The following is an 18970-nucleotide window of genomic DNA, read 5'->3' as shown; positions in this document are numbered from 1 at the left end:
TTGTCATTCTAGATTTGAAAGTTTGTCATATTTCATTTGGATGCTTGATAGAGGGCAATGAAGAAGTGAAATAATTTTTTTGAAGGTTTATATTGTAGATTGTCACTTTATAGTATGACAGGTTATTTTCATGATAGCCAAGGAGAATGGTTGTTGGAGCATGTAGATCAACATTTGGAAATGCACATATGGTGGTTTGTGGAGGTAATTTATGGGCTTGATGATGGGTGGGTTGCCATATTCACAAGCCAAAGGTGATGACTATATTAACCTTATCCAACGTTGGATAGAACAAGTATGTAATGGCACACACGATTCATGGTGTGACTTTTATTTTTACTTTCATCTTTAGGAGCTCACTTCATTGTTTAGCCATACAATGTGAGATATTTTAGTCTATGTTTGCATGATGTTTGATGTAGCGTTGTTTTGGCTTATTGCCAAACACAAGGGGAGATCTCATGTTGTTGATGAGATGATATAGTCGTTGCATTGGCTGTATATTTTACTTAGCACTTGCATCTTCTAATGGTAGAATAGGGTAGGAAGAATAAGTTCAAGTTTCATGAGCAACATATTTTATTTATGTTCGCTTGAACATTATGGGCTTAGAATGGTCCTTAGATGGATAGTCCCATTTTTTATAATAATTTGGGACTGAATGCCTTCGTATTGTGGAGCAATTGAAATTTTGGATCCATTTCATTACAAGTAGGCAACACTTTGATTCACCTTGCAAGTACAATAGAGATTTTGGAGTTCTCTTGCACCCCGTAGAGGGGTGTAGGGCTAATTGTTTCCCCTTGAAAAATGCATGGTTTAGTTTGCATTTCAATGGCCTTTTCTTCTGTGATCGACCATAATAGAAGACCTTGGAGTTTAATATCAATTATAACTTGATGGAGGCTTTATTGGGGCTGCATTGATGGATGGGATGTGTAGTAAGGGAGCCCTAAAACAAGAACACCTTGGCTTATTTGGGCTTCAGAGCATGATATATGGCAATTTTAGGGTTAAATACAACTAGAAGCTTCAAGTGGGAAATGCTTTGCACATGAGAGGTCTAGGTCAAGAAAACTAATAGGGAGAGTAGAAGCCTTAGCTTGGTGTAGGGCTAATTGCCCCTTGAAAAATGTGTGGTTTAGTTTGCATTTTTATGGGCTTTTCTTTTGTGTTTGAGCATAATAGAAGACCTTGAAGTTTAGTAGCAATTTTAACTTGATGGATGGGATGAGTAGGAAGGGAGCCCTAGAACAAGAACACTTTTCCTTATTTGGGCTTTAGAGCATGATTTATTGTAATATTAGGGTTAAATACAACTAGAAGCTTCAAGTGGGAAATGCCCTACATATGAGAGGTCTAGGTCATGAAAGCTATCAGGGAGAGTAGAAGCTTAGCTTGGAGTAAGATCATAGTAAGATAGGTGGAAAGGAAAGAGGCTAGAAGAGGAACAACTTAACTTGAATGAGATTGTATGCTAGTGGAAGCACTCGTTTTGTCAAAGGAGGTCACTTGATGAATAGTGCTCGACTTTAAGGGAGCATTGTGGTGGCTTGATCATAAGTCTACTTGTTATAGGAGGGACATTGTGAACAAGAAGCCATTTAATGCATATTAAAATGAATATGGGGAATTGCACATTATTTGAGGGGTACTCCACATGTTTGGAGCCATTGTCTATTTTTAACTTTTAAGACATCTCAGCGAGGACACTTTGATCAAGCCTTCAAGGCATGTGCTACGTGTTTGGATGAGATTTATTTGCATGAGGGAGTGACTTAACATGGATGACATGGTCAAGCTCCTAAGTAAAGAATTAAATCATATATGACATGTGACTAGTGGACTAATGCAAAAGGTAAAGAGGTCCCAAGTTAATCGTTTGACCAATAAGTTAAAGAAGGTCCAAAGGTTGATCTCATTTGTGTTGAGATTTGTAGCTTGGGAGGTACTCCAAACCCTAGGCTAGAGGGTTTTGGAATAATGAGCACACAAAATTGACTTGTGGGCTTAGAACACAAGCTCGTGGGCTTTGCACGCAAGCATGTGGGTGTGACTCTATGAGGATATTTCTGCATGTGATGATTTTAGTTGATAGAGGACTCTGAGAGTAACTGGACGCAACGAAAATCACTCAAATTCGAGTTGTAGAAGTGAAGATATATATTTTTGAAGTTATGTGTTGGGATTGTACTAGAGGAGATCAGGTTGACATAGTTGTTAAGAAGCCTAAATTATCGCTGGACAAGCCCACAAGGGAAGGCAATGAAGCCCTTGAGAAAAGTATAAAAATAAGTCAAGTATGGAGGCATTTTACACATCAATGAGCATCAACCAAAGGGTAAATCTCCTTTGAGGCAACTGCAACTCCTAGAGACCTAGCGAAGGAAAGAAATGATGACTATTTTGGGTTTGTTTCTCATGATTGACTAGGCCGAATTGGAGCAGTTGTGACAATGTGTGAGACGGATTGTTCTAAGGAAAATTTTGGACATGATTGGTGGTGTATCTCTCTATAGTTAAGGTCGAGATTTCTTGTAGACTTGCAAGTGGAGATCTCTCTGTATAGGAGGGTCGAGAAGGCCTAAGAAGAGTCTCCTTGAAGCTGCATTCACCTACAACAATGGCACAAGGGTTGGTCACCTAAGGGAGGGTAACCGCAGGTCTGGTAAGGTCTAGTTAGGACAGTTCAACCAACGAAGAGGAGAGTGGTTCTATGCCTAAATGAGGGTTGGTTCTCTTAAGAAGCGGGCTTGAAATTTTGATCTGTGCCCTAGCAGCAGACTGTAGTCTTGTAGGGTATCTTTGGAGGAGGCAAGAGCCTAATCAGGGAGGTTGGAAGGTGTAAAGGGTACAATGAATGAGAGGAGCTTATGGAGAAAGCTTAACCGTAGGGTTTTGGACCATAGAAGGCCAAGTGTTAGGAGCTTTGACTGTAGCAACAGTCAACCCTAACCAGAGGGCCATGGGTTGCAAGAATAGACACAAAATTTGAGAACAAAAGGAGCACAAGATGTTGCAAATCCAAGGTAAGGGTGTCCTTTTTTTGAATGGATTGCTAGAAGATGTAGGTCTAGATTGAACAGTTGGTGGTAAACATCCTATGAGTAATCATCATCAACAGTGGATAAGGTGAAGAGACGCAGTAGGAGGTTCCAGGACATGTATGTCGTCTTCTTGAGTTGATGTTGACTTATAGATGGATGTTGTCCTAGTGTTGGACAATTTGTTGTGTGGTATTGGACAGTTGTGGTTTGATGGAGGGCAGTGTGAGAGCGGACTAAGTGTGGACAGTAGATTGGACATTTATTGTCCGTTGGAGGACAACGTGATAGTGCCTAAGTTAGAGCCTAGTGTGCAACACTTTGATGGACAAAAGTAGTTGCTAGAAGAAGTTGGCAGAAGAAGAGCTCAAGGGTCTGATCAACCAGGAGCAGTTTGAGTGGCCCTAGAATTGCCTTATGGCGAAGGACATCTACAGTACAAGAAGGGCAGTCCTCTTAGTCCATGTTGATTGTGGGAGATGGAAATCTTGCAATGATAGATGGCAACCCTCTGTGCCCTATGCTAGTCTTCATTGAAGCAACGTAGGAAGACTATAGTGGGCTAAAGTCCTTGAGGAGTTGAGGACCAGTAATGGGCAGTTGCGAGTTGTTCACAAATGGAGTTGTGAACAACTCAACAGGAGTCTAGATGTGTTGATGGACTAATGATCAACGAGTGAGCAGATTGGATAGCTGAGGTTCAGTGGCCAGGTGGACTTGGATCATTGATAAAGGCGGTGTTGCAAATAGAGAGTCGAAGGACCGGGCAGGTATAGGATACGACCGAGAGGAGTTGTAATTGCATGCTATATCAACCAGATGGTCAGAGTATCTTGTTGAGGGTAGATTGGTTGTCGATGGACAGACACCAAGCCCCAGTTTTGTATCTTGTGTCAGTGGATGTATGAGGGCCATTATCCTTGGTACGAGAGCCCTAAACTGTTGTATTATATTAGTTGGATTAATATAATGAAGATTCGGTTATTGTAAATTTTGTAAAAAGTTGTGTATATATTGTGCACTAGTAGATTTACTGTTGTTTATATTCATTTGCGCAAAGTAGCTTCGTTGTGATTTTTTGTCTGGTAGCGTTAGTGACTTAAGATTCTATCCTAGACACCAGGATTGTGGAAAAACAACAATTTGCATGCCCGAAGAGGAGCACTATGATTCATGAAGACTGTGCAAGTGGTGCATTAGGTTCAGGAGTCCTTGAATCACATGAAGAAAGTCCTAGGGAGGTCTGTGGTAGGTGGGAGGACATGGTTTGTAGATTGAAATATTATTTTTCTTTGGAAATCAGTAAAAGATACCAAGCCCTATCTTAAGAGGATATGAATGTATAAATAGGGGAGGATTTCATTTTCTAGAGGGATGGTTGGAGTTGTGGGAGTTCCCCTCCATGCTTAGTTGAAGATCTTTTGGGAGGAAGAGGTTAAGAGGCGTTTCAATTTGAGGTTCATCATGTTTTTTCTATTTTCTCGGGTTGATTTGATGGCTGAAAATTACCAATACAGAATCCAGATCTTCAAATATAATCTTTGTAGAGTGGCAGTTTTGGCTTTGATAAGAGGATGATAGGGTTGAGGTCAAACCTTCCCTTCATCTTTATGTTATTTTTAGTGTTTTAACATTTCCTAGGAGTTGAGCTTGCAATCGCACATTGTATTCATGCTGTTTGTACTCTTCGTCAGTACCATTGACCTACTTTGCGGTCATTTGTTGGACATTAATAAAATTATCCTTATATCCCCTTGTACCAGAGGAGAGTTGCCCTAAAATGAGAGTAAGAGTTGTTGTGGTGATAGTGGGCAACCTTTCTAATTGTCCGTAGGGTTGAACTTGCTTTTGGGACTTTGTTAAAATTGGCAAGTAGGGCCAAACTCCATGTTGGACAACTCATATGATGGAGATAATATTTTTATTGGATTCCTCTTTTCGAGAGGTGCAAGATTGATCCAAAGATCATCTCATTCTGACAAGTAGAAATGGAATTATGAATTTATTTCTTCTATGGACAAATTGTCAAGGTCGTCCAGAAGTCTAATGTAGGGTCATGAAGCCCAATAGACGTGTCTTTTCACCCTCAACGTTGTGTATAAATAGAAGAGGCTTTTTCCTCATTTGGACACACCATCAACACATCTTTCTCTCTCTTCTTCTCATTGGTTCATACAACAAACAAGAGCATCTTCTTCTTCATGTGTTAACTTGGGTTGCTTGAAATTTCTGGCCGAAAATTACAGATTTGTTTTGAGCAAATTACAAGGATGTTGACCAGCGTTGACTGAGGGTCAAACTCTCTCCTTTGACTGCGCTGTTCAAGCAAGAAATTCGATTTCCTTAGGTCGCATCTCCTTGCAAAGAAATTGAGGAATTTGCAGCTATTTGACCAACGTTGATCAAAGGGCCTTTGACTGCATTGTTGACTTTGCGTTGACCAAGAATTTCAGGACTGTTTTGGGTTGATTTAGATTGGCTTTGGAGGCCGAGTTGACTAGGTTTTCCTGAGCTTATTTGGAGGAAACTTTCTGCTGGTTTGACCAATGTTAACTTTCTGGTTAGGGCATCCAACTGACTGCTGTTTGAGTGGACTGTTTTACAGTGATTGGGCAAGTAAATTTTGTATGATGTACTCTCCCTCTACTGAACTTTTGAAGAATAATAAGAAGATTCGAGCAAAAGGTTTTCTCCACATTGGGTTTTTCCTTTACATCCACTAAATGTTGTGTCCTCTTGTCTTGGCTTGTCTTCTGCATATTGTTTATGTTCTATCTGCATTTACTATAAATCTTAATGTGATTGCTAATATGGAAATTGATATTGGGTTAATAAGAAAAATTGAAGTAAATTGCTCTAAAGCATAGAACATACCATTGTTATCTAAAATTAATATGGAATCAGAGCTGAGGTGAAGACAAAGTTCAAGCAAGAGTGAGAAAAGCAATCACTAAGATTTGTTGGACAAGGACAAGATTCAATGGTCTCCTCACCTTACTTCAAATCTGATGACAAGCTCAATGATAACTCTGATTATCATGCATGGAAGACGTCTCTTGACTTAACTTTGGAAGAGCATGATGCTATGGACCAATGTTGTGAAAATTGCGATCGGGATTAAATCGACGAGGGGAAAAAATTGGAAAAAATCATAAAAATCAGTAAAAATCGGGAAAAAATTGTAAAATACAAAAATATTCATTTTTTTTCAAATTTTTTAATATCTAAAGCATCTACAACATAAAATAAATACATTGACACATAAATATGATAAATCACTAATATATAAGATGTGTAATATCATTTCTAGTGCTACATCACACATAACAGTGAATCATGTCCTGAATAGTAAGTCTTGACTCCTGAGTCCCAACTCAGCATCAAAATATCAACAAAAAATATAAAAATGTATCTCATATCACGAGTTATAATGTCATATACAATGAAATGAACCAAATAACTAATACTATTGATTTCCTCTACCCTTCTTGCTAGAAAATGCAATAGCTTTCCCTTTCCCTCTAGATGTAGATGTCGGTAGGGTTTGCAGTGGACTCTGCTGTGCTCTAGAAGCTGAAGAACTAGGAGCTACATGAGGTAGACCACGTCCTCTACTGGTGGCAGGGGTAGCTTGGGTAGGTGGTGTCACCTCCTCCTCTTGTTGCTCCTCCTCCTCTACGCCTTCCACTACCTCCTGCTCTAACCAATCATCAGCAGATTCCATGAGAGGCCTTTCGGCCTCAACCCTCCATGCAGCAGTGGTGTCAATCCCATCCAATGAGATGGCCTCTATATCAGGTATTCTTTCAAGTTGCCTCACCCACAATTGAAGATTGTAGTAGACGTAGACCATGTCATTAAGTCGCTGGGACTTCAACCTGTACAAAGATCATAAAATAATAATTAAAAAAAAATATTATTTAATGACTTAAAAAAGTTAATTGGAAATTTGGAATATTTTAAGTTTTAAGTTTAACCTGTTGTGCTTCTTGTTGTGTATTTTTTCAAATACACTCAAGTTGTGCTCGCATCTTGAGGAGCTACATGTTTTGCTGAGGATTCGAATGGCAAGCTTTCGCATATAGGGTACTCTGGCACCATAGCGAGTCCACCATGCATCAACAACAAAATCACAAATAAGATAAACATAAGAAAAAAAATGAAATTTGAAAGTTGAAGCAGAGTATGAAGTTATGAACTTAAAGAGACAATGAAATTTGAAACAAACTAAAAAATACTGGCATTTTAGTCTTCCTATCAACCACAGCCATCTCAAAGCTAAATGTGCCACTTGCCATCCTGTATATCTCCATTTCTTTGGAGATTTCTGCACATTTTGCTGGAGATCGCACCATCCTCTGAACATAGGTTAAGAATCCATCCATGATCTCAGCATCAAATAAGAACCCACATGGGTAAGAAAATGCGGGGTTCAAGTAGATCCTTGCAGCATGAATGGGACAATGGAGTGTGTTGTTCCATCGTTCATCAATCACTTCCCATAGGAGGAGTTGTTTCTGAAACCCCTCATCTCCCTTATCATCATAGTAGGCCCGAATGAATTCTTTGGCCATGTCCATGGACTCATACAAATAGCCCATTGCGGGCTTCTCACCATCAACTAATCGAAGAACTTTTACCAAAGGTTTAATAACGCTGCACACCTCTTGCACTCCCGCTCAGAAGTTTTCCTGGTATGAAATTAATCTGCATATGGCCTCTCCCTCTGGTTTGCGGCTAAATGTCAAAGCACGCCACTCATCTGAAAGAAACATTCTCTTCACATCCCACATAGAATTCAAGAGGGAGTGAAGAGATATGAAACTAGTGGCAAACTGTGTAATGGCGAGGCGCACCAACTTCTTGTTGTTGGTGAATTTTCTGATCAAGCTAAGCACAAATGCATGATTATATATAAATTTTGCAATGCTTTTTGATGAGTCAACAATATCTTTGACAAAGGAAAATTTTCCTATGTCCTTTTACATCAAATCAATATAATGTGCAGCACAAGGTGTCCAAAATAAAGTAGGACGTCTCTCTATAAGAATCTTGCCAGCAACAACATAATTTGCAACATTGTCCGTTATGACTTGGACAACATGTTCTGCATCCACCTCCAAAATAAATACATCCAGCAAATCACATAATAATTTTGCATATTTGATATGTGAAGATGCATCAACAGATTTCATAAACATAGTCTTTTTGGGACAATTAACTAAGAAGTTTATAAGGGTTCTGCCCTTTTGGTCGGTCCAACCATTTGACATCATAGTGCATCCTGTTTGTGCCCATGATGCCCTAAAATCCTCCAATCTTTTGGTGTAGTCAACCTTTTCATCTTGAAGAATGCGGCCTCGAAAGTCATCATAAGAAGAGATTTTGTACCCTGGACCAACAATTGCAATAGCATCAACAACAGGCTGGAAAAATGGATTATTCCTTGCAACGTTGAAAGAAATATCACTCCGAAGGAGAAACTTGCCCAACAACTTGTCAGCGTGTTCTTTCTCCTTTTTTAAGCATTGAAGTGATACATGGTTGTGAATCAACTGTGGTTCTAGGAACAAAAAATGATGAGGTAGCTACAGGGTTGGTTGTAGACATTTATGCTGAAGTAGAACCAGTGCCACTTCCATATTCACATCCTAACACACTCCCTGCTAGTTGCTTCTTCAGATCTGTTTTGGTCACTGTGTCTTGCTCTAATTCTTCCAATCATTTCATGGCTCTTCGGATGATTTCCTCATTTGTATTGGTGCAAAGCCCTACATCACGTCCAGAGATTTGTGGAAGGTGATACTTCAATCTATAACCTCCCCTGACATATGCTGCCCACACAACTTGCAAGACAAGTTTATTCTATCAAACCCTCCATCAGGTTCACCAAATTCCCACAGAGGGTTCAATTTCCTTGGCATATTTGTAACTTGGTTGAACTCAAGTTTTAATGTAAGATGAAGTTTGAAGTTGAACCTATGGCATAATAAGAATTGCAAGTTAATTTTTTTTTTTTTACATACATGACACAACACATTGAATTTTTGACCAAAAAAAAAATCTCAACTCAATCCAACAATAATAGAAAAATGCATATTCAAACCCAATAAAAAATGATGCAAAAAAATAGAGCACAAGAAAAAATTAAACTAATAAATCTAACAATCAAGTTTTTGCATTTTTGACCAAAATGAACCCTCTCAACTCTATGCAACAAAAATGAAAAGAAAAACACCATCAAATCCACTAAAATATCATTGATAATCAATGGGTTATAGAAACCCAAACAAAAACAAGAAAAAATCCAAAACAAAATGGCCAAATTTGGTGCCCATACTTGGAAACCACAATTTGTCGAAGAAATTTGGTCCAAACACGAAGTTCTGTTGCTTGGGATGCTAAAATCTCCCGTTTTTCTCCTCCTCTACCTTAGTAGACGCCTTCCTCTCCTCCTCAGCTCTCAAACGAGTCCGTTGTTTGCTAAAAATGAGAAATAAAACTCATCAATATGCTTATAAAACGCGTTGTCCCAAAGGGTCGCGATTTTTTCCGTTCGAATCGTGATTTTTTGGAGAAAATTCTGATTTTTTGGAGAAAATTCTGATTTTTTCAGCGATTTTTTCGAAAAAAAACTTTGTAAAAATCGGGCGATAATATCGGCTGAGTAAAAAAATCGCGATTTTCGCAACACTGCTATGGACTATGTGCAAAGAAAGATTGCTGAATCTCCTTCAAATGCACTGACTGCCGCTAAGACAAAGTACAAGAAAGGTGAGGTCAAAGCTAAGAAGATCATCAGGGATTCCATTCATAAGCATTTAGTTGCTTACATCTCCGATTTGGGCACATCTAAGGAGATGTATGGCAAGATGGTTAACATGTTTAATGCTAGCAATGCAAACCACCTCTTTCTCAAGAACAAGTTGAAGGACATAAAGAAGGAAAGAGGAAAAGATATCCAATTCTACTTCACGAGGATCACCGAAATAAAAAATGATCTTCTATCAATTGGAGAAGTTATAGCTGACAGGGAGCTCACTCTCATTGCCCTTGGAGGTCTCCCTCGTGAATGGGATTTGTTCAACACTACTATCCTTAACAATGACTGGATTCCAGGTTTTGATGAATTGTTGACTAGATGTACTTAAGAAGAAACAAGGATGATAGAGAGAGACATGCCTTCAAATAGGAATGATCCTACTGCATTCTCCGCTTATGCTAAAAAGAAGAACAATGTAGGTTCAAAGAAGCAAGGTCAAGGAAGACAGAGATTCAAAGATGGAAGAAAGGGTAGATGCTTCATTTGTAACAGGGTTGGCCACTATGCTAGGGAGTGTCCTAATAGAAGGGATACACCTCGGGATGATGACAACAACAACCGCAACAATTTTAGGGGCAACAACAATCAAAGGAATGACAGGTTCAACAACAAAGGAAAAAGGAATGCTCCCGCTACTCAACATGGAAATGGTTGATCTCCCAAAAGATTAAGAAACTCCAGGTATGATGAATCAAATGTTGTAAATAACAAGCAAAAATAATTTTATCTTATATCTGCCCTCTCTATTGCCTCTCCTCCGAATAGCTTGGGAAATTGGTTGATTGATAGTGGTGCCTCAAGGCACTTCACTGGGTATAAGGAAGCTCTTTTAAATTTGATAGAAAAGAATACATATTTGGAAATCATTCTTGGATACAATGCCACCTATCCCCTGAAAGGTGTTGGGAATGTTACTCTTCAATTGAATCAAGGTAACACCATTCATCTACAAGAAGTACTGTATGTACCAGATCTAAAGAAGAACCCGATATCTATTTTAGCGATGGAGGACAAAGGATTCAAGGTGGTATTCATTGATGGAAAGGTACGTGTTTGGAAAAGAAATTTCAAAGAAGCATTTACTCATGGATTCTGGGTTGACAATCTATATCAAGTTGGAGGAAGTCCATTGGGAGCTATGTTTTGCGACACATCTCTTCAATCCGAATTATGGCACCGAAGATTTGCTCATCTTCATTATAAATCCCTACTCGATGCAAGGAAGATGGTGACAGGTATGCCCGAATTTAAAGTAGGACATGAAGGTGTTTGTTAGGGATGTGCTGAAGGAAAACATAAAAGGGTACCATTCCCCTCAAGTGATAGCAAGACTACCGACCTTTTGCTATTGGTTCATTCTGATCTATTTGGTATGTTGGCTGTGACATCTTTGGGAGGATATTTATACTATGCTATCTTTGTGGATGACTTTTCTCGCAAAACTTGGATTTATTTCTTGAGGAAGGACAAAGTGTTCACACGGTTTCGTTCTTTCAAAGCCTTGGTCGAAAATCAAACAGGGAAGAAGATCAAAATATTGAGGACCGATAATGGAACCAAATATGAATCAAATGAGTTCAATGACTATTCTAAAGAAGCTAGCATTAAGAGGGAGACTACTACCGCATATACTCCTGAGCAAAATGGTGTTGCTGAAAGGAAGAATCGTTCTATTATAGAAGCGACTCATGCCATGCTTCATGATCAAGGTCTTCCCAAGTTCCTATGGGGAGAAGCTGCCAACACTGCCGTGTATGTTCAAAATAGATGCCCTCATCAAGCATTGGACTCCAAAACTCTTGAAGAAGTTTTCACTTGTAAGAAACTTGATGTTTCTCATTTTAGAATTTTTGGTAGCTCCGTGTATTTTCATGTGCCGAACGAAAAGAGAAGCAAATTGGGTGCATTTGGGAAGAAAGGAACATTTGTGGGCTACAGTGAAACTTCAAAGGCATATAGAATCTATATGCGTCTGGTCAAAGAGAAGTGGAAATAAGTCATGATGTCACCTTCGATGTAGATGCTGCCCTTGGGAAGATTAGGACCTTCATATTCTAACGAAGGACAAAGAAGACGATATAAGAAAGCACGGAGAACCGCAGGATGAGTCGATGCCTGATGCTGAAGGACCGATGGATCCCATTGGTCCACCTCCCCATGAGCCCTCCTCCTAAAAAAGGGGGACCCTCATGTCTTAGGGACACTCTAGAAGATGTCGAGAGACATATTGCACCAAGGGGACGTTTCGTGAAAGTAAGAAGTCGAATAGGTACCAATGGTACTTAGCTGCCATGAGCACCATTGTTCAAACTGGGCCTTGCACATTCGAAGAAGCTATGAAGCACCAAGTTTGGAAGGATGCTATGAACGAAGAGTATGAGTCAATTATGAAGAACGATGTCTGGGATGTGGTCCCTAGACCCAAGGACAAATCGGTTGTCACCTCAAAATGGCTCTACAAGATCAAGCATGGAGCTGATGGAAGTGCTGAAAAGTTCAAGGCCAGGTTTGTTGCTCAAGGCTTCTCTCAAAAAGAAGGTGTGGACTATGATGAGATATTTACACCAGTGGCTCGAGATACCACCATCCGTTCGATCATTGCCCTTGCTGCCTCTCAATGATGGAATTTACATCAAATGGATGTCAAGACCGCTTTCTTCCATGTTTCACTTAAAGAGGAAGTCTATGTAGAACAACCCGAGGGGCTCGAAGTTCTAGATCGAAAGACACGTATGCAGGTTGAAGAAAGCCCTCTATGGGTTGAAGCAAGCTCCCCGGGCTTGGTATGAGAGGATCGATAGCTATTTGATGAAGCTGGGATTTACAAGAAGTGACGCTGATTTGAACCTTTACTTCAAGGTTGAGAATGATAGATCTCTCATCTTGGTACTTTATGTGGATGATCTTTTTCTAACAGGTGCAGACCCTCTTATTTATCAATGCAAGAGGGAGTTGCCTTCCGAATTCGAGATGGGCCTAAGATTGATGCACCACTTCCTAGGCTTGGAGGTTTGGCAAAAGCCAAGTGAGATTTTCCTTTATCAAGGAAAATACATTGTGAAACTACTTGAAAGATTTTGGATGGTGGATTGTAAGTCCGTGACTACTCCGATGGAACTTAACTTCAAGAAGTTTTGCGGAAGTGTTGCTGGACCCGATTTGGGAAATTCTTCGGAGTATCGTCAACTCATGGGGGCCCTGATGTTCTTGGTGCACTCCCATTCGACATATGCTTTGTAGTGAATACATTGAGTCAATTTATGGTCGAGCCTCATCACATATATTAGATCTCTTGATATATCTCCAGGGCACAATCACCTATGAACTGAGATACATTGTCGGGAATTTGAGGCTCCATCGTTATTCTGATGTTGCCTGCGTTGGCATTATGGTGGATTGCAAGAGCACATAAGCATGTTGCTTCTCACTAGGTTTTGATTCGATATCATGGATGAGTAGGAAGCAGAAATTGGTTGCTTTGAGCACCGCCGAGGCCGAATATATTGCTGCTAGTATGGCCTCCTGTGAAGCTGTTTGGGCATGTGCTGGATACCATCGTGATCTACTGCGACAACCAAAGTGGGATTCATCTTTCTGAGAAATACTATGTATTATGACCACTACTAGCATATTGATATCAGGTACCACTTTATCCGGGATGTGGTACAACGATGAGCAATAAGGCTCCATCACATTGGGATTGATGAACAAGTCATAGATATTCTTACGAAGCCCTTGGGGAAGGTCAAATTCTTAACCTTTTGTGAACAACTTGGAGTCGTGGAAAGACCCTCTTATGAGGGTCCTATTTGAGTTGGATTTGAGCTTTGGGAGCTCCGGGGGGGCTTGGGGTACTTCTTGGAGCTTTGAGCGACCATAGGGTGAGTGGTTCACCTTCCTCTATTGGTACGCTGTGTACAGGGTGTGTGGTTCACCTTCCCCTGTGATACCCCATGATTGTTGATATATGTATAGGATGAGTGGTTCACCTTCTCCTATGGCATATGAGCAGGATGAGTGGTTCACCTTCTCTTGCCGATACATCCTACCCATGTAGTCCGAGACTCATGGGAAGTACCTCTCATCTGGCCAATGAGTTGGGAAATGAGGATAGGGACCATAGTACTACCGATGGATGCATTGTGTACTACCGTACTCCCTATGCTAGGATGTTTTATATTGATCTGGGATCAATGGAGACTGACTTCGGGTCAATGGAGAGTGGTATGATACACTCTCGATCATTTCTTCTTCATTATTTCTTCATGGTTCAGCAGAGCAGAGCAGGGATGACAGAGATGGTATAGATTGACAGATGGTTTGGCAGGTGGATTTCTCCCTAGTTGAGAGGGAGTGTTAAAATTGGCAACTAGGGCCAAACTCCACCTTGGACAGCTCATATGATGGAGATAATATTTTTATTGGATTCCTCTTTCCGAGAGGTGCAAGATTGATCTAAAAATCATCTCATTTTGACAAGTAGAAATGGAATTATGAATTTATTTCTTCTATGGACAAATTGTCAAGGTCGGCCAGAAGTCTAATGTAGGCTCATGAAGCCCAACAAACGTGTCTCTTCACCCTCAACGTTGTGTATAAATAGAAGAGGCATTTTCCTCATTTGGACACACCATCAACACATCTTTCTCTCTCTTCTTCTCATTGGTTTGTACAGCAAACAGGAGCATCTTCTTCATGCGTTGACTTGGGTTGCCTGAAATTTCTCGGTGAAAATTACAGATCTGTTTTGGGCGTGTTGACTGAGGGTCAAACTCTCTCCTTCGACTGTGTTTTTCAGGCAGGAAATTCTATTTCCTTAGGCCACATCTCCTGGCACAGAAATCGAGGAATTTGCAGCTGTTTGAACAGCGTTGACTGCATGGCCTTTGACAGCAGCCTTGACTCTCTGTTGACCATGTTTGACCGAGAATTTCAAGACTGTTTTGGGCTGATTCGGACTCTCTTTGGATGCCAAGTTGACTGGGTTTGACTGAACTTATTTGGAGGAAACTTTATGCTGGTTTGACCAGCGTTGACTTTCTAGTTAGGGCATCCTGCTGACTGCTGTTTGGCTGGACTGTTTTACAGTGATTGGGCAAGTAAATTTTGTATGATGTACTCTCGCTCTGCTAAACTTTTCAAGAATAATAAGATTTGATTAAAGGGTTTTCCCCACATTGGGGTTTTTCCCTGGGATCCGCCAAATATTGTGTCCTCTTGTCTTGGCTTGTCTTCTGCTTATCGTTTATGTTCTATCTGCATTTACTATCAATGTTAATGTGATTGCTAATTTGGAAATTGATATTGGGCTAATAAGAAAAATTGAAGTAAATTGCTCTAAAGCATAGAACATACCATTTTTATCTAAAATTAACAGACTTTGAATATCTTTGAGCGCAGGTCTGGTAGGTAACACATTTTTTTTGTACTTTGTTCTTTGACAAACCACTAGGGCATTATGTTATGATCACCCTGCCTTGGGGGTCTCTTATCAATCCACCACTCTTGTTTTATCAGGTTCTCTTTAGCAGTCTGTCAAGATCCAGATCATCTCCCATGCAGGATCATATAATGTGCTAAGACCTTGGGATCTTCATGACTAAACCCTGTCTTCCCAATACATGCATTATTGGTTAGCATTTGTAATATTGTTTCTTTATTTTGTCATGTCCTATTGAACATAGACCAAAGAGATGTACCCTGTATGTTGAGGAACGTATATCATTGTTTGTCAGTTGTATATTTTTGTTATCTCTTGAGAAATTGAAAAGGAAAATTAACTCCAGAATATTGATTCTTGTCAAAGCGGCTACTGAGATGCTACTTGTTTTGTGGCATGGATTCCATTGTGATTGCAAAATTGTATTCCATCTACCTTGTACTACCCATAACAAACTATTTTGCATCATGGCAGGAACTCGTGGCATCATGGGAGAAGATGAGGCAAAGGAATATAAAAATTGAAGAAAGATCCAAGTAAATTTATTCAGAGTCTGCGCTATACTAAAGTTAAAATTATAGAATCTATTTTGAAGGGAATTTGTGTTTATTGCGTTTTCAGGTTGATTTCAGAGACAATGAACAAAATGAAAGGAAAAATTCCAGATATTACCGGTTCCCACATTTCTTCACGCGTCTTACAGGTAAATTTTGTACATTAATTTTCTGTAATTTCTGATAAATAAACATATTCTCACTTATTCTGTGTTTAATATTAGGCTTATTATTTGTGTTTATCCATATTTGTGCATCAGACGTGCATCAAGTATTGTCAGCCAGCAGAGAGGGACAGTGTTTATCAGGAGCTGCGTCCACATTTTTTAAAATTGGCACGAAATACTTATGCTGTACATCTTGTGACAAAGATGTTAGATCATGGTAAGGTATCTAAATTTGTTCAAAATTTCTCTTAATGATCACTTTGATTGATAGCTTTGTGAAATGGCATATGAATAATGATTATGCATGCCTTGCTAAGGTATTGTTTCTCAAAAATTTGGCTAATGTTTATGTTCGTGTGCACAGCAAACAAGGAACAATTGCAAGAAATTATATCTTCTCTTCATGGGCATGTTGTTGCTTTTCTCCGGCATCCAGTTGGATCAGCTGGTATGGCTGCATTCAACCAACAAAATTCTTAGAACTGATCTTGTTCTGTGACCTTATTTGCTTGTATGTCCTATATTTGTTGTTATTTTGTTCTTGTCAATACCAAATTTAATGCATATTTCCTCGTCACTCTCTAATTCCTACTTTGATTGGTGATTCTCTTTTCTATTTTTATCATGTTTGCCCATTGCTTCTCATTGACCTTATTGTCTTATACTCATTTTAAATTTGAAAAGAACAGCTGGAAGGTTGATTGTGCTTTTATTCCTCATACCTATATCTCTTTTAACAACTGGAATTTCTAAGACTACCATTGAGATGGAAAAATGGTTTTATATTGTAGGTGGGGTGCTCTATATGGTTGGTCTTCCATAAATCTCTTGCTAAAATGTCTAATTTTCAGTTGTAGAACATGTCTTCAAACTTGCAAATGGAACTCAAAAGCAAGAACTTCTCTCAGAAATATATTCTGCAGAATTTCGGATATTCAAGGGTATCATCCCAAAGGGCAAGGGCAGGTATGGTTTGAACTTGGACTATATGTTGAAAGGGCATTATGTTTTCACTTGTGAATGATTTGAAATATGACTAGTTTAACAGCGGATACCTTTTAGATTGTGGTTTTTGATTGATACTAAAAGTAAAAAGATGAATGGATTTTGCAGAGTTCAAATACACGGGCTCTCTTGTTTCAAAGTTCTTAGGGGAATGCTAAATTTTGACATGAAAGTGAAACTAAAATTGTGTCAGATACCTAAATAGGGTATAGGTTGGAGGATAATAGGAACAACAACAGTAAACATAATAATAAAAATGATAGTAATAGGAATATTAATGATGACAAGGATAAATAATAATGATGATAATGCCAATAATCTGTGTATGCTCCATGTTTCCAATTGGAAGACTTGGATATGTTGACTTTTTTATGTAGCATTGGGAGGTATTCGCACATGCCTAAGTCGGCCTACAAGAATTATATTAAAAAAATGATTTTTGAATGACAAGTTGGCCCAGGAGGGTGAAAGGATGTGTCCCTTGAGTTATTTCACCCCATTCAACTAGTATAAACAGATGATTTAACCTCCTTTTTTCTTAACCAAGCAAGAGTAAGTCTTCTCCCTTTTCATCTATTCTTTCTATCCTTTTTGGACGCTGCACGTGTGAGAAGAGGATGAATTTGACCAGTTTCTAGAGACTGCATGTGTGAGACGTTGACTGAGTCTGACTGCAGGAAGTTGATTGAATTTGTCAGCTGTTTGACTGAGCTATTTGACTGGGCATTGACTGCAGAGCAGGGCAGGTTTTGTTGAATTTTCTACAAGGTGAGCAATATGAATCAATTCTATGATCTGATAATTCTACCTAATGACATTCAATCAATTTATCTCATGCCATTGATATCATTGAACAATTATACACATAAAAAATCTACAGTAAATGTAGCAGAAACAATAAAGATCACAGAAAGACAACCATGCACAAAAAAGACAATCTTTTTACCCTGGGAAACCCAACCTTGGTAGAAAACCCAACAACTTTTCTTTAGGAGAAATTATTCTTCAGCAAAGTTTACAAAATCAACAATTTTGTCTAGAAATTGATGATTTTCCAGGATAATTGCTAGAATTAGGTTCTTCTTCACCTGATAACTACTTCATTGATCAATTAAATATTATATTTCACATAGCATTAAATTCCATATCATTTAGGCAGTTATACAGAAGAAAAACATCAACTAATAAACATGAGATAACAGTAAAATAACCATGAAACAATAAGAAAAGAGACACAGAAATTAGGCACACAGCCGGGGCAAAACCCACAAAGGGAAAACCCAGAAAAGTTCTTTCTTAGGAGAGAGAGGGTTTCCAGATTCATGTATGCATCATAAATAAACATAACAGAATAATAACCAAACCAGTAACCAAAAACATGATGAAGTGCCCTGTCAAAAAACATGTTCCTGAAATGCCCTCCTGAAATTCCGGCCCTCCTGTATTTTTGCTGGATCAGAGATATGTGTGACCAAAAATTGCATGTCCAAATGAGAAATGATCTCCTAGATATACTTCAAGTGGAGTTGAATGGATGCCTCTTCAGGGCCCAACTGACTTAATAAGTTTTGGTGGCAAATTTTAAATTTAAATTCATATTTCTTTTTCAAGATGAAAACACTGACCATGACTATCATATTTTTCAACAATCCCTCTTAGCCAGGGAGGTACTTTTCATTCTCTCTCTCAAGATCAATCTTCCCAACCAATCATAGGTCTCACAACCCACAGCCTAAGGAAGAGATCGTTAGTCTCATCATAAAGAAAGATGCATAGCATCCATCTCAAATCATCTCCCCGACCATGAGGTCTCACAACACACAACCTAAAGGAGGAGCCAACAATACATCTCTCGGACCACAAGGTCTCCTACAGGAGTAATTTTCAATACATATCCTAGACCACAAGGTCTCACGATACACATCCTACAGGAGGAA

The 18970-nt window shown here is 39.1% G+C and overlaps 1 protein-coding gene across 1 annotated transcript in view; it reads left to right on the top strand.

Moving 5' to 3' along the window:
* PUM24 (pumilio 24) overlaps positions 1-18970 on the top strand; it is a 163683-nt gene that overhangs the window by 19712 nt on the left and 125001 nt on the right. Inside the window, exons 3-7 of the mRNA XM_089419429.1 lie at positions 15782-15843; positions 15929-16010; positions 16122-16245; positions 16393-16476; positions 16880-16994. Coding sequence (XP_089275555.1) covers positions 15782-15843; positions 15929-16010; positions 16122-16245; positions 16393-16476; positions 16880-16994 — 467 coding nt within the window. The remainder of the gene's footprint in view (positions 1-15781; positions 15844-15928; positions 16011-16121; positions 16246-16392; positions 16477-16879; positions 16995-18970) is intronic.

The sequence above is a fragment of the Pinus tabuliformis genome, chromosome 4_1, assembly GCF_031772625.1.
Source record: "Pinus tabuliformis cultivar Carrire ecotype Pingquan chromosome 4_1, CPIR1, whole genome shotgun sequence".
Classification (NCBI taxonomy): domain Eukaryota; kingdom Viridiplantae; phylum Streptophyta; class Pinopsida; order Pinales; family Pinaceae; genus Pinus; species Pinus tabuliformis.
Note: the sequence above shows the minus strand (reverse complement) of the source record. Positions and strands in the feature narration are given on the sequence as shown.